Source organism: Nomascus leucogenys, chromosome 6 (assembly GCF_006542625.1).
Source record: "Nomascus leucogenys isolate Asia chromosome 6, Asia_NLE_v1, whole genome shotgun sequence".
NCBI classification, from domain to species: Eukaryota; Metazoa; Chordata; class Mammalia; order Primates; family Hylobatidae; genus Nomascus; species Nomascus leucogenys.
In genome coordinates this window covers 12,801,268-12,813,608 of record NC_044386.1, presented here as the reverse complement: position 1 = coordinate 12,813,608, position 12,341 = coordinate 12,801,268, and the positions used below count along the sequence as shown (strand labels likewise).

The following is a 12,341-nucleotide window of genomic DNA, read 5'->3' as shown; positions in this document are numbered from 1 at the left end:
TGCCCTTCAATGGTTAGGTTGATGAGAGCTACCTGGTGATATAACTCTCTCTGTAAGGACTTTAAAATCATTTAACATAATTTAAAATGTTATTTAGATAGTGTTATGGTGACAATATTTGTATCCAACTAAAATTCATATGTTGAAAATCTAAACCCCAAGGTTATGGCATGAGATGGAGGGATTTTTGGGAGGTGATTAGGTCATAGGGGCAGAGTCATGATAAGGGACTGATGCCCTTATAAGAGAGGCTCACCCGGGTGCGATGGCTCAAGCCTGTAATCCCAGCACTTTGGGAAGCTGAGGTGGTCAGATCACTTGAGGTCAGGAGTTCAAGACCAGCCTGGCCAGTGTGGTAAAACACCGTCTCTACTAAAATAGAAAAAATATTAGCCAGGAGTGGTGGCTCACACCTGTAGTCCCAGCTACTTGGGAGACTGAGGCAGGAGAATCATTTGAACCTGGGAGGCGGAGGTTGCAGTGAGCCGAGATTGCGCCACTGCACTCCAGCCTGGGTGACAGAGCGAGACTCCCTCTCACAAAAAAGGGGCCCAAGAGAGACCCCAACTCCTCCACTATGTGAGAATTGCAGTGTGAATATGGTCTTCTATGAACCATAAGTGAGCTCTTACCAGACACCAAATCACTCGTGCCTCGAACTTGGACTTCCCATCCTCCAGAACCGTGATAAATAAATTTCAATTGTTGATAAGCAGAGTGCCTCCTAGAATATGATATTCTGTTATAGCAGCTTTTGAGCCCAATAGCCACAACAGATTTCCATTTTTTTTTTTTTAAGACAGGGTCTTGTTCTGTCACCCAAGCTAGAGTGCAGTGGTGCAATCACAGCTCACTGTAACCTCAGATTCCTGGGCTTGGGTGATCCTCCTGAGTAGCTAGGACTACAAGCTCATGCCAGTACATCCAGCTAACTTTTAAATTTTTTGTAGAGATGAGGTCTCATTATGTTGCCCCAGCTGGTCTCAAACTTCTGGGTTAAGCTGTCCTCTTGCCTTTTCCTCCCAAAGTCCTGGGATGACAGATGTGGGCCACTGCTCTTGGCCTCAACAGTGTTTGGATGGTGGTCTTTTAGTCATTTCCAAGATGGGAAAGGCTCAGCCTAGATTATTCTCTAAGTCTGCCTTAGCTATGACAATTTATGATTGTGTGGCATAGCTTGTATAAAACTTTCATTATAAGCATGTATCATTTTCACAAAGTATTATGGTAAAAACCCAAACTTACTTTTTTTTTTTTCAAAGCAAGAGTTTGAGGAAAGAAGGGAATGGCACAATTCTCAATTATCTGGACAATTTATTTCAAATTATTCCTTTCTCAGCTATTTATTCATCAAAGGTCTATTTAATTTGTTACCACATTATTCAGGAATATGTCCTCTCCCCCAAGTTACAATCACTATTTGTGCCTAATTGTGTACTTTGGGAGCCGGCAGGTTAGTCATGACATAGTTACCCTCTACTAAACAATAAGTAATACTCTGGCCTGCGAGGAACACTCTTTCCTTTCTGTGAATAGCCTTTCCCTAACCCTCTGGGTGGGTGTCTTATTCTTTTCAGTGTGTTGGAAAATGGACAGGTGCTAAGGTGCAACATTTTATTCGACACAATGCATTGTCTTTATGTCTTTGCTCACTGGTGTTAAAACAATCTTTTCATTTTACAAGCTAATATTTTCTTCAAATTGGCTTCAAGGCCATACTTACCTCATTGTAAATACATTTTGATGGATTTGGCAAAAAATAACAATTTAGTAGTGTGCTTGGTGCCCGGATAAAATAGAGGCTAGCTCAATAAATACCTTGAGTATTATCGTTTGTTTATAACCTACTCTGTTCAAACAAAGAGTTTTAAAGTGGCCAAATGGATTGATTTTATCATTTTAAGAATAATGCATAGGCCAGGCACAGTGGCTCATGCCTTTAATCCCAGTGCTTTGGGAGGGAGGCTGAGGCAGGCAAATCACCTGGGGTCGGGAGTTCAAGACCAGCCTGACAAACATGGAGAAACCCTGCCTCTACTAAAAATACAAAATTAGCCAAGCGTGGTCATGCATGCCTGTAATCCCAGCTACTCGGGAGGCTGAGGCAGGAGAATTGCTTGAACCTGGGAGGCAGAGGTTGTGAGCCGAGATCACGCCATTGCACTCTAGCCTGGGCAACAAGAGTGAAACTCCCTCTCAAAAACAAAACAAAACAAAACAAAACCAAAAAAAACCCCACAGCACTTTGGGAGGCCGAGATGGGCGGATCACGAGGTCAGGAGATCGATACCATCCTGGCTAACACGGTGAAACCCCGTCTCCACTAAAAATATGAAACATTAGACAGGCATGGTGGCAGGCCCCTGTAGTCCCAGCTACTCAGGAGGCTGAGGCAGGAGAATGGCGTGAACCTGGGAGGTGGAGCTTGCAGTGAACCAAGATCGTGCCACTGTACTCCAGCCTGGGCTACAGAACGAGACTCCGTCTCAAAAAATAAAGAAAGAAAGAATAATGCATAGAGCATACTTTCCTTGATATTCTTCAATAGATGTTATTTATTAAACAGTATATTTTATCCTAGAGAAGACTTCTTTACTCTTTCTTAAAATATGATTGCCCACACATTCAGTTGTTCTGAAGTGGACAACAAAAACATTTTTAAGGTGTCATTTTTCTTACATTGCTGTCAGAGTTACGTGGGTTACATGAGCTTTGGTAAATCATCAGTAAAAAGATAAGGGTCAGTACCAAATGGAAATGTTTGCTGTGGTTAGCTTAGGGTATAACCACAGACATAAGTGATATAGCATGGAACCCTTGGGGTGTGTTCAAGGTAGATGTAAGTAATATACTGATTTATAGAAGAGAATCCTTCAAACACATCTAGTACTACTAACATTTCTAGATAAAGTATCTATTGAATGTTAGCTTGTGCTAATATTGGGCAATTCTTAATATTTACAATTGCTGCTCATTTAGTGACCCTCTGCCATGTCCTCTATCCTGTTTTGTGTGCTTTACACGCTTACGTCGTGACACAGGTTTAATTATTCTTATTTTACTAATTTGGAATTAGAGACCTAGACAAATGAAATGGCTTGTCTCAGACCTTGTCCAGGGGAAACTAGGACAGAATCCAGCATCTGCCTGGTTCCAAAGTTATATTACTGATGATTAAATGAGTTTTTTCTAAAATTATCTATTGATTTATTAAGTGTTGCATGTTTCTCACTATGATTTATATTTCTGTGCTTAAAAAAGTGAAAGCAGTAAAATAAGTGAAATTAAAATAATACAAGTTTTCCTAAATAGATTGTTTTACAGTGAAGGAAGGGAAATCTGATAATTTAATGTTTAATTTTAAAGGAGGTGCCTCATTAGACCTTAAAGCTTGTCCTCCAAAACCATCAAAATGGATCCTGGACATAACGTGGCTGAATTTGGTGGAACTTAGCAAACTTAGACAGTTTTCAGATGTCCTTGACCAGGTAACTGTGCTTTGAATCAACTTAAGCTAATGTCATGTTGAGCAGCTTTCTGATTTACCACTAGATACAATATTTGTGGAAGAGAGATAGTTCTTAATATTGTCACTCTTAAAATGGTATTACATGTGCTTGACCTTCCTCAAAGCTCACCTACACTCTGATAAAATAAACTCCGCTCATCGTTAACTGGTCTTGCAAGTAGAAATGTGCCCAGGAACTTTAACCAGTGCCATCCTGGGCCATGTGTTAGTATCACCAATCGGATGTCCACAAGTAGAAAAACTGATAGATCCAATTAGATTAAATAGTTAGAAAGATTAAAAAGCCTTTTCCTTCTTTCTAGAGGTTAAATGAACAGCCTGCCTCTAAATGCTAAATTTCTTGTTTCTCTCCCTCTTCTTTTTCTTCCTCTCCTGCCCTTCCTATTATTTGACTTAGTTAGGCACCTGGGTATGAATCTCCTGCAAACACTTGGCCTCTTGCCTTTAGAAGTTATCATCTTTCTAGAATCAGCCAGCTCCTGATGAACTTTGCATATGCTGGAATCATGGAAGTTGGGTATAGAGAATTGAATTGGGACAAGCCAAGAAACAGGGTTATTGAAAATCAGGTGACCATAGAGAAATGAGGTTGGCAGCAGGGTGGCTTTATTCAGCTATAAGTTGAAGGCTTTTTTTGACCAGGAAATGTCTTAAAGTTGGTTCTTGACTTCCTCAGTTTAAGTTGACCATTTGCTTATGTTCTGCTATACTTTTATGTCTTGGCTTATCACTGGTGGTGTTAATTATCACTACCATGTACTTGGGGGTACAAACCATTCTTTTGGGTTATTCCCCAATAGGATTGCCCCCAGTGACCTTGCCTAGACCATTGATATTGAAGTTGTACCTTCTAGAGATGATACCTTATGCACGAAACCCCTCAATGTTAAGTAGTCTTTCATGATTGAAAGAAGTTACTATTTTTATTCTTACATGGTATTTTCTAAATATGAACCTGGAATGATTTGCCTTTGATTATATCCCAAGAAAGACATTGGAACCCTTAATGAAAAGGAATATACCAGAGAACATAAGGTGATATTTATCTGTAGACATTATTTGTTTGTTTGGTGTTTCTGATCTGCTTACCATGTAATTCCTGCCTCTCTTTGGCGTTTTAAGCTGCAGAGGATAATGTACTGTGTCCTTTTACTCTTTCCAAGTTGCCTAAGGGTAGCAGGTGTCTGATCATTCATTTGATGATATTAACTGGCATATTTCCAATTACTCTAGATTAATAGAGTATTGATCAAAAAGCTGTTCATTCAATAATAAACATGTGTTAAATGTCTTCTTTTGTGTCAGGAGTGGTCCTGGGAAATGAGGAAACATAAGTGAATGAGATTTGGTTCCTGACATGAGAAGATTTTGTGGAGCAAATTGGACTTCGTTGAAATAATGAAAATGAATTTCCATTGATTTTGTTGTGTTCTTTACAAATTTGTTACTACAAAGGCATAGAAGAAATTAAACATCCCAGGACTCTCCCTACTTTAAAATGTAGTTGTAGGCTGATGTTAATATAGACTGACTTTGGAGCAAATAACATTAGATTTTATACTGTCAAACTTTCTATAATATAAAATAAAAAAATAGCCAAGGAATATAATTTACACATATCTGGAGAGGTCAAAGGTTTGATGAAACATATCTATGACCTGTTACTGAAAGATTGCTGGGTGGCATGACACAGTTTTTATCCCATGGTATTTTCAGATATCGAGAAATGAGAAAATGTGGAAAATTTGGTTTGATAAGGAAAACCCGGAGGAGGAACCTCTTCCAAACGCCTATGATAAATCTCTTGACTGCTTCAGACGTCTTCTCCTTATTAGATCCTGGTGTCCTGACAGAACCATTGCCCAGGTAAAAAGTCCATATTAAAGAGAAAAATGAGAGAATACTTTTAAAGAGAATTTTCTTTTAAATTAAAAAAATATTTTAAATGTGAATTCCAGTGAGAATTTCTTGTAGGGTTCTGTGTGATTTTCTAGCAATATGTGTGAAAAATGGAAAAGTAAACAAATAGATGTATTGAGGCGTATGTTTGGGCTAAGTGATTTAGTAACTTTTTCTGACCTAACTGCTACAATAGGAGTAAATGAGAAAACCATGATTCTAAGGTTGGCATATAGGTATAATAACATAAAGGTAATGCGTTATTCTTTTATATCATTTTATATTCAGTCAAAGATTATATGGTTGCTCCATTTTGCTGGTAGTAAAACAGTGTTTCTGAAAGCAGGAAGAACATAAAGACATTAGGGTGAAGAGAGTGGGGGAAGGATAGTGTGCCCAAACCGTAGTCATTTCCCCAGAAAAATGTCGCAGCTCTAGATGTCAGTAGGTTGTCTTACAACTGAATTTCACATATGGTTTAAATGTGAATCCTGCCTCCAGATGATTCATCTGTTTAAAGACCTTTAATTTGCTGGCTTAGTATCATGGGACTTTACCCACTAAAAGGACTTGTGTCTTGCCTTTATGATGAAAAGTTTAACTCTGATATTCAGCCCAGGTTGACTCCTTAAGGGCTTTTCCAAATGAGCTGTGGAGTAGCAATAGCCTTGGGTTTATAATAGAATGTAAGACATTTTCTCCTTCGTTCTCCAGAGGGAGTGTTAAAAACTTATGGAGTAACTACCTCCAAGTCCACTTAGGTATTGTGGAATCATGAAAACAACCAGATTCAATGATTTATTGAGAAAAGAAAAATGAGTTTCACAGTTCGGGGCACTGAGATCACCTTTCCTTTCAGTTTTTCTTCTCAGTTTCATTACTTTTATCCTGCCCAACTGAATTGTGAAATGGTTGCCTTATTTAAGGACAGTGTGGAAAGAAATGTTTGAGTAGTCTCTTTCTTATCTTTTTTCCATAGAAAGCTATATTTGCTTCAATGCTGAAGTTTAAGTAACTCTTTTTTGTAACTTTATCTTCATCCCGGCTTCTCCGATACCTGGACTTACCACAGCCATGGCCTCCTACCTGTTCTCCTTACATTTCTTCTTGTATACTCTAGTCTACTCTGCACACGCTAGAAGAAATGCAGAGATGGTGCCATTCATTGGCTTTTCAAGTCCTGCAGTATCTGCCCATGGCCCTTATACTGCCCAGGTTCTAAACAAGGTTTAGAAGGCCTGTTGGGTAAATGTTCTCTCCTCTCAAGTTCTTATTCTCCTTTTAGAATCCTTTTGTGATTTTCAACCTGACAACTTTCTGGGAAGCATATTAGTAGGTCTACTCAATCCCATTCCCCACAGGCAGCATCAGGCTATATGCATTTCTTATTCTCTGCATTTTGGCTGAGTGTGACTGTCCACATCTGTGCATGCCTGATTGCAAAAATGCTGCACTCTCAGAGTGTGTCTCTTGAGAGGTACACATTTGTGTCTTAAAAATCCTCAACAGGCCAGACGCGGTGGCTCACACCTGTAATCCCAGCACTTTGGGAGGCTGAGGCAGGTGGATCACGAGGTCAGAAGTTCAAGACCAGCCTGGCCAACATGGTGAAACCCCATTTCTGCTAAAAATACAAAAATTAGCCAGGCATGGTGGCGGCATCTGTAATACCAGCTACTTGGGAGGCTGAGGCAGGAGAATCGCTTGAACTTGGAAAGTGGAACTTGCAGTGAGCTGAGATCGTGCCACTGCACCCAGCCTAGGTGCCAGGGTGAGACCCCATCTCAAAAAACACATACTCACCAAAGGGAGGTTGGCACAGGTATGCAGGTTATTTGTTCATTTTCTCCCCCCATTTAAAGGCTGAATCTGTTGCATTGGGACCACATATTGGGATGAACAAGTTCTGCAGAGTTGTGTGAAGAGCAGTGTATGAAAATGCAGCACTCCACAATGGGGTGTTGGCTTTCTTTAAAGGCTGGCAGGCTGTGCAGAAGCCTGGCTTGCCACACCTGAATTAACTCTTACATCAGTTATTACAGGTGTCCTACTGTCCCTAGCCAGTGACTTGCTCTTTGCTGCTTCGTGGTCTCTTCATATGTTTCGTCTGCATAGAATGCACATGCTCTGACCCACTTAGCTGTCCTCTTTGCTTCAATAAATCCCACTCATCATCCAAGCAACAGCTTAAATACTTCTTTCACAAGGGAGCCTTCTCTGACATATTCCTGCAAGATTAATCAGTTGCATACTTTCGTGTCACCCTGCAAGTCATAAATCCTTCAAACTAGTTATTTTGCTATTACTTGCTCAATGTATGTCTCATCCTGGCATGGAGGTTGGGGGCAAGCTTCATAAGGGCTGGGCCATTTGTTCACTGATCTTTTCCTAAAACCTGTTGTACTGCCTGGGACAGAGGAGAGGGTCATGGACCAAGGTTTATGTCTGTTGCATGAGGTGAATTATCTAACACGGTTTGTTAGTTTGTGCATTGCTATAAATAAATACCTGAGACTGGGTAATTTATAAAGAAAATAGGTTTAGTTGGCTCATGGTTCTGCAGGTTGTACAGGAAGCATGGGGCTGGCATCTGCTCAGCTTCTGGTGAGGCTTCAGGAAACTTTCAATCATGGCAGAAGGTGAAGGAGGAGCTGGCATGTCATATGGTGAGAGGCAGAGCAAGAGAGTGGTGGGGAGATGCTGCATACTTTTAAACAACCAGATCTGGGAAGAACTCACTCACTATCACGAGTACAGCACCAAGCCATTCATGAGGGACTCACCTCTATGACCCAAACACCTCCCACCAGGCCCCACTTTCATCACTGGGGATTACATTTCAACATGAGATTTGAAGGGGGCAAACATTCAAACTACATTATTCCTCCCATGGCCCCTCAAGTCTCATGTCCTTCTTACATTGCAAAATACAATCATCTCTTCCTAACCGTCCCCCAAAGTCTTAACTTGTTACAGCATCAAATCCAAAGTCCTAAGTCTCTCTGAGACTCATCTCCTCCCACCTGTGAGCCTGTAAAATCAAAACACGTTATTTACTCCCAAGATACAATGGTAGTAAGGCATTCGGTAAATATTACCATTCCAGAAGGGAGAAATTGGCCAAAAGAAAGGAATAGTAGGCCCTATGCACATCTGAAACACAGCAGGGCAGTCCTTAAATCTCGAATCTCCAAAATAATTTCCTTTGACCCCGTGTCCTGCATCCAGGGCACACTGGTGGAAGGGATGGGCTCCCAAGACTGAGAAGATGGGGAGACCGAGTAATGCCTGGAATCATTGTCCTGCTGGCTGGTGAGATAATGCAGGGTTTGGGTTGAAGTTGAAGAGAAGATGAAGAAATGTACTCTTTCTAATGCATGCATGTGTGTTTTCAGATCCGCCTACCGCAGTGGAGCCTTCCCTGGGATTGCTGAGCATCCTTGCATATTACATATTTGCCCCACAGACTCATTACAAACCCTTAGGCTTGGAGCCAATTTGAACCATGACTGTGACCCTATTTGATAATGTCCCTGCCCAGGAACTGGAATTATGACCAAAGGTCCTTTCTCCAGACATAAGTGAAGCTGCCTTCCCTGTTGTTATCTATTCCAGAGGTTGGCAAACTAGGGCCTGCCAACAACATCTGGCCCACTGTCTGTTTATGCACAGCTGGTGACTTAAGAATTATATTTTTAAATGCCTGAAAAAAATCACCAGAAGACTAATATTTTGTGATAAGTGAAGATTGTATAACATTCACATTTCAGTGTCTAACAATTTATTGGAACATAGCCATGCTTTTTATTTGTGTGCCTACGACTGCTTTTGTGCAACAATGGCAGAGTTGAATAGTTGCAATAGAGATGGTTTGGCCACCAAAGTCTAAAATATTTACCATGTGGCCCCTTAGTATTCTAGCATGTTAGCTCATGGCTTGGATAATAATACCTGAACTGGGTCAATGATGAGTTATATGGCAGAACTGGCCATGTTGAGCCCCTTGCTACCCTAGGGTAGAAAGTACTTGAATCTTGATGAGTTGCACTATAGAGATGTTGCAGTGATGGCGGAACATGTGGCTGAGAAACAGCTGCAGCTGTGGAATGCCTCAGTGTCCAGCCTTGGAGTCCTTCCTGATCACAGGACTCCCTGCTTCAGTGACTGTGACTGAATGTGTACATGGAGTAGACATTTGGGGAAGTCAAAGAACATGTCAGGCAAACTTCTTAAACACCTGCCAGAGGCTGTAGAAAAATATGTAGGCTTTTATATACAAGTTAGAGATTTAGATATTGGATCTGCCCAACCTAGAAAAAGTATTGAGAGGTATGAAAATAAATAGCATCCTGTGCCTCAAATTCAACTGTACTGAAATTCACCTCCTCAAAACCTCCCAGGCACTGAACTAATAAAGAGGAAGGTCAGAAGGGGTGAGCCTCTCTGTGGGTGAGGGGCCCAGGTGCTGTTTGGTCATTTCATTGCCAGTGGCCTAGTCCTGTCAAAGAGGGCCCAACCACCATTTCTTGTTCCTTTGGGAAACCAGGTACAGGTCTTTCCCCAAAGCCATCTAGAAATAGTTGCCAAGGCAGAAATCCTGTGTATTCTACAAAGTTGGCATGCCTCTTAATCTGCCATTGGTATGGGGGAATGGACATTATGAGGAGGATTATGACTTTAGAAGAAGGAGAAGAGATCCACAGTAAAATGGTCCAGCTGTTTCTGAATTAGCTGGTATGAGTTAGGGAATGTGAACGCTCTTCTTTTTGTGTTTTGCACTCTCATGAGGAAGATGGACGTTCCATGATGACCAATTTACACTCTTTACCTGGCTGTATGAGCTTGTTTGAGAAGTCTCCACGCACCAGATAGAATCAGAAAGTAAGACCAAGCCAGTCGTTCAACAGTCTAGACTCATGTGGCACCCATTTTACCTCTCTTACCAAGCTACGAGAGGATATTGTAAGCCAGGAGATTCCTCTGTGGTGGCCACTTCTCTCTCATTGTAACCCACAAAGAGGGCAAACACAAGTGGGAAATGTCACACCAATTTGTAAGCTCAGACGCTTGGGGTACATTTTGGGGGTGAATAGGGGATAGCAAGATATCGAAGATGAGGGATGAGCCCACATTACTGGCTGAAAATCAATCTCTGATGTTTTAAAGTCAAGGATAGTGACTGAACCAGCTCTGCCTCCCCTTTGGTCCAGGTCTATCTGAAACCTGTCTGATTCAAGGGACGCTCCATCTGAAGCTGTTTTGTGTTTCTCTGGGAATTGGAGTGGGGAGGCTCACCTACCTAGCCCTTGGGAGAGTTACAGGTCATGTTGCACCCACGCCTAAGTTATGTGAAAATGATTATTGTGGGGAATGCTGCTGGGGAAAGAAACTTGGGTTTTACCCATCTAAGGTGGAAGAAGACCACCAGAATGGGAGGAAAAATGTTTTTGAGGGAATTTAATTATTTAGAAGGTGGAGAATATAGGCTAAAGATCATATTCACAATACCATTTGTTGAAAAATAAATTATAACTTTTACCTCATTTGAAAAAGTACTTTGTTGTTACCAGAATTTTTTTCTATGGTTGTAATAAAGTTGACAAAATCTGTGATATTTCGAGTATGGATTTCATTCAAAACAAAATTAACAGTAAAGGGATGAGCCAAATATGGGAAGGAATGATGACAATGATGAGAGAGATTATGGATTAAATCTTTAAAAACGAATTCATTCATTCAACAAATATCCAATACATTTCATGCAAATAGTCACTCAATAATTATCTATTTAATCAGTACCCATTACATTGCAGGTATTGTGTTGCTTAGTTGATTATTTAAATGCATATATATTTGCCTTAGAGCATCCTAAACAATAGTTTCCCAATATTTTTATTTTCTGGTCTAGCAGGAAGCAATCAGTATATTGAAATGGGTTTCAAACCAGGAGTCATACAACTTTGGTTCTTTTGACTGTCTGATTTTGTGCTGGGTAAGCAACACAGTCTTCCCGCCTATAGAATGGAGATATAAACAAACAAATATGAAAAACAGTCTCTACCCTGTTTCCCTGACAGGGTTACTGTGAACATCACTGAGATAATTACAAAAATGAATTTTGGAAACCACACTACATTATCTACATGAAAGAGTTGGAACGACTTTTGCTGACTTGTATACTGTTTTTGGCAGGCCCGCAAGTACATCGTGGACTCCATGGGAGAAAAATATGCAGAAGGTGTTATTCTAGACTTGGAGAAGACGTGGGAGGAATCTGATCCACGGACGCCACTCATCTGTCTCCTGTCTATGGGCTCAGACCCCACAGATTCCATCATTGCCTTGGGGAAGAGATTAAAAATAGAAACCCGTTATGTGTCCATGGGCCAGGGCCAGGAGGTCCATGCTCGGAAGCTCTTGCAGCAGACCATGGCGAACGTAAGGCTGAATGTCTACTTTTGTGCCGTGCTGTTTATATTACAGGTTATGGAATAGCAATGCAGAAGAAAAATATAAATCATTAGGAGTTTAAATTTACATGCTGCCTGCTGTTTACTCAACAGCATTTTTTTTTAATTTAAGCTAACATTAAAACTTTTGAGGCAATGTGGCAAATAAATCAACTACCCAAGGATAGCAAAGTGGATGGTCTACTCAGTAAGATGAAAACAAAACATTTAATGCAGAGAATGGAATCCCAAAGAAATGGGATTCTGTGGGTGAAGATGGAACATCAGAGTTCTCACCTAAGAAGTTTAGATCACCTGGGTGTGATGCCTCACAACTGTAATCTCAGCACTTTGGGAGGCCAAGGCTAAGGATTGCTTGAGCTCAGGAGTTCAAGACCAGCTTGGGCAACATAGACCCCATCTTTCCAAAAATAAAAATTAGCTGGACGTGGTGGCCTGTGCCT

General features: G+C 40.8%; 1 protein-coding gene across 1 annotated transcript in view; it reads left to right on the top strand.

The window, feature by feature from the left end:
• DNAH5 (dynein axonemal heavy chain 5) overlaps positions 1 to 12,341 on the top strand; it is a 234,597-nt gene that overhangs the window by 191,736 nt on the left and 30,520 nt on the right. The window contains exons 69-71 of the mRNA XM_030815104.1: positions 3,367 to 3,488; positions 5,246 to 5,395; positions 11,621 to 11,866. Coding sequence (XP_030670964.1) covers positions 3,367 to 3,488; positions 5,246 to 5,395; positions 11,621 to 11,866 — 518 coding nt within the window. The remainder of the gene's footprint in view (positions 1 to 3,366; positions 3,489 to 5,245; positions 5,396 to 11,620; positions 11,867 to 12,341) is intronic.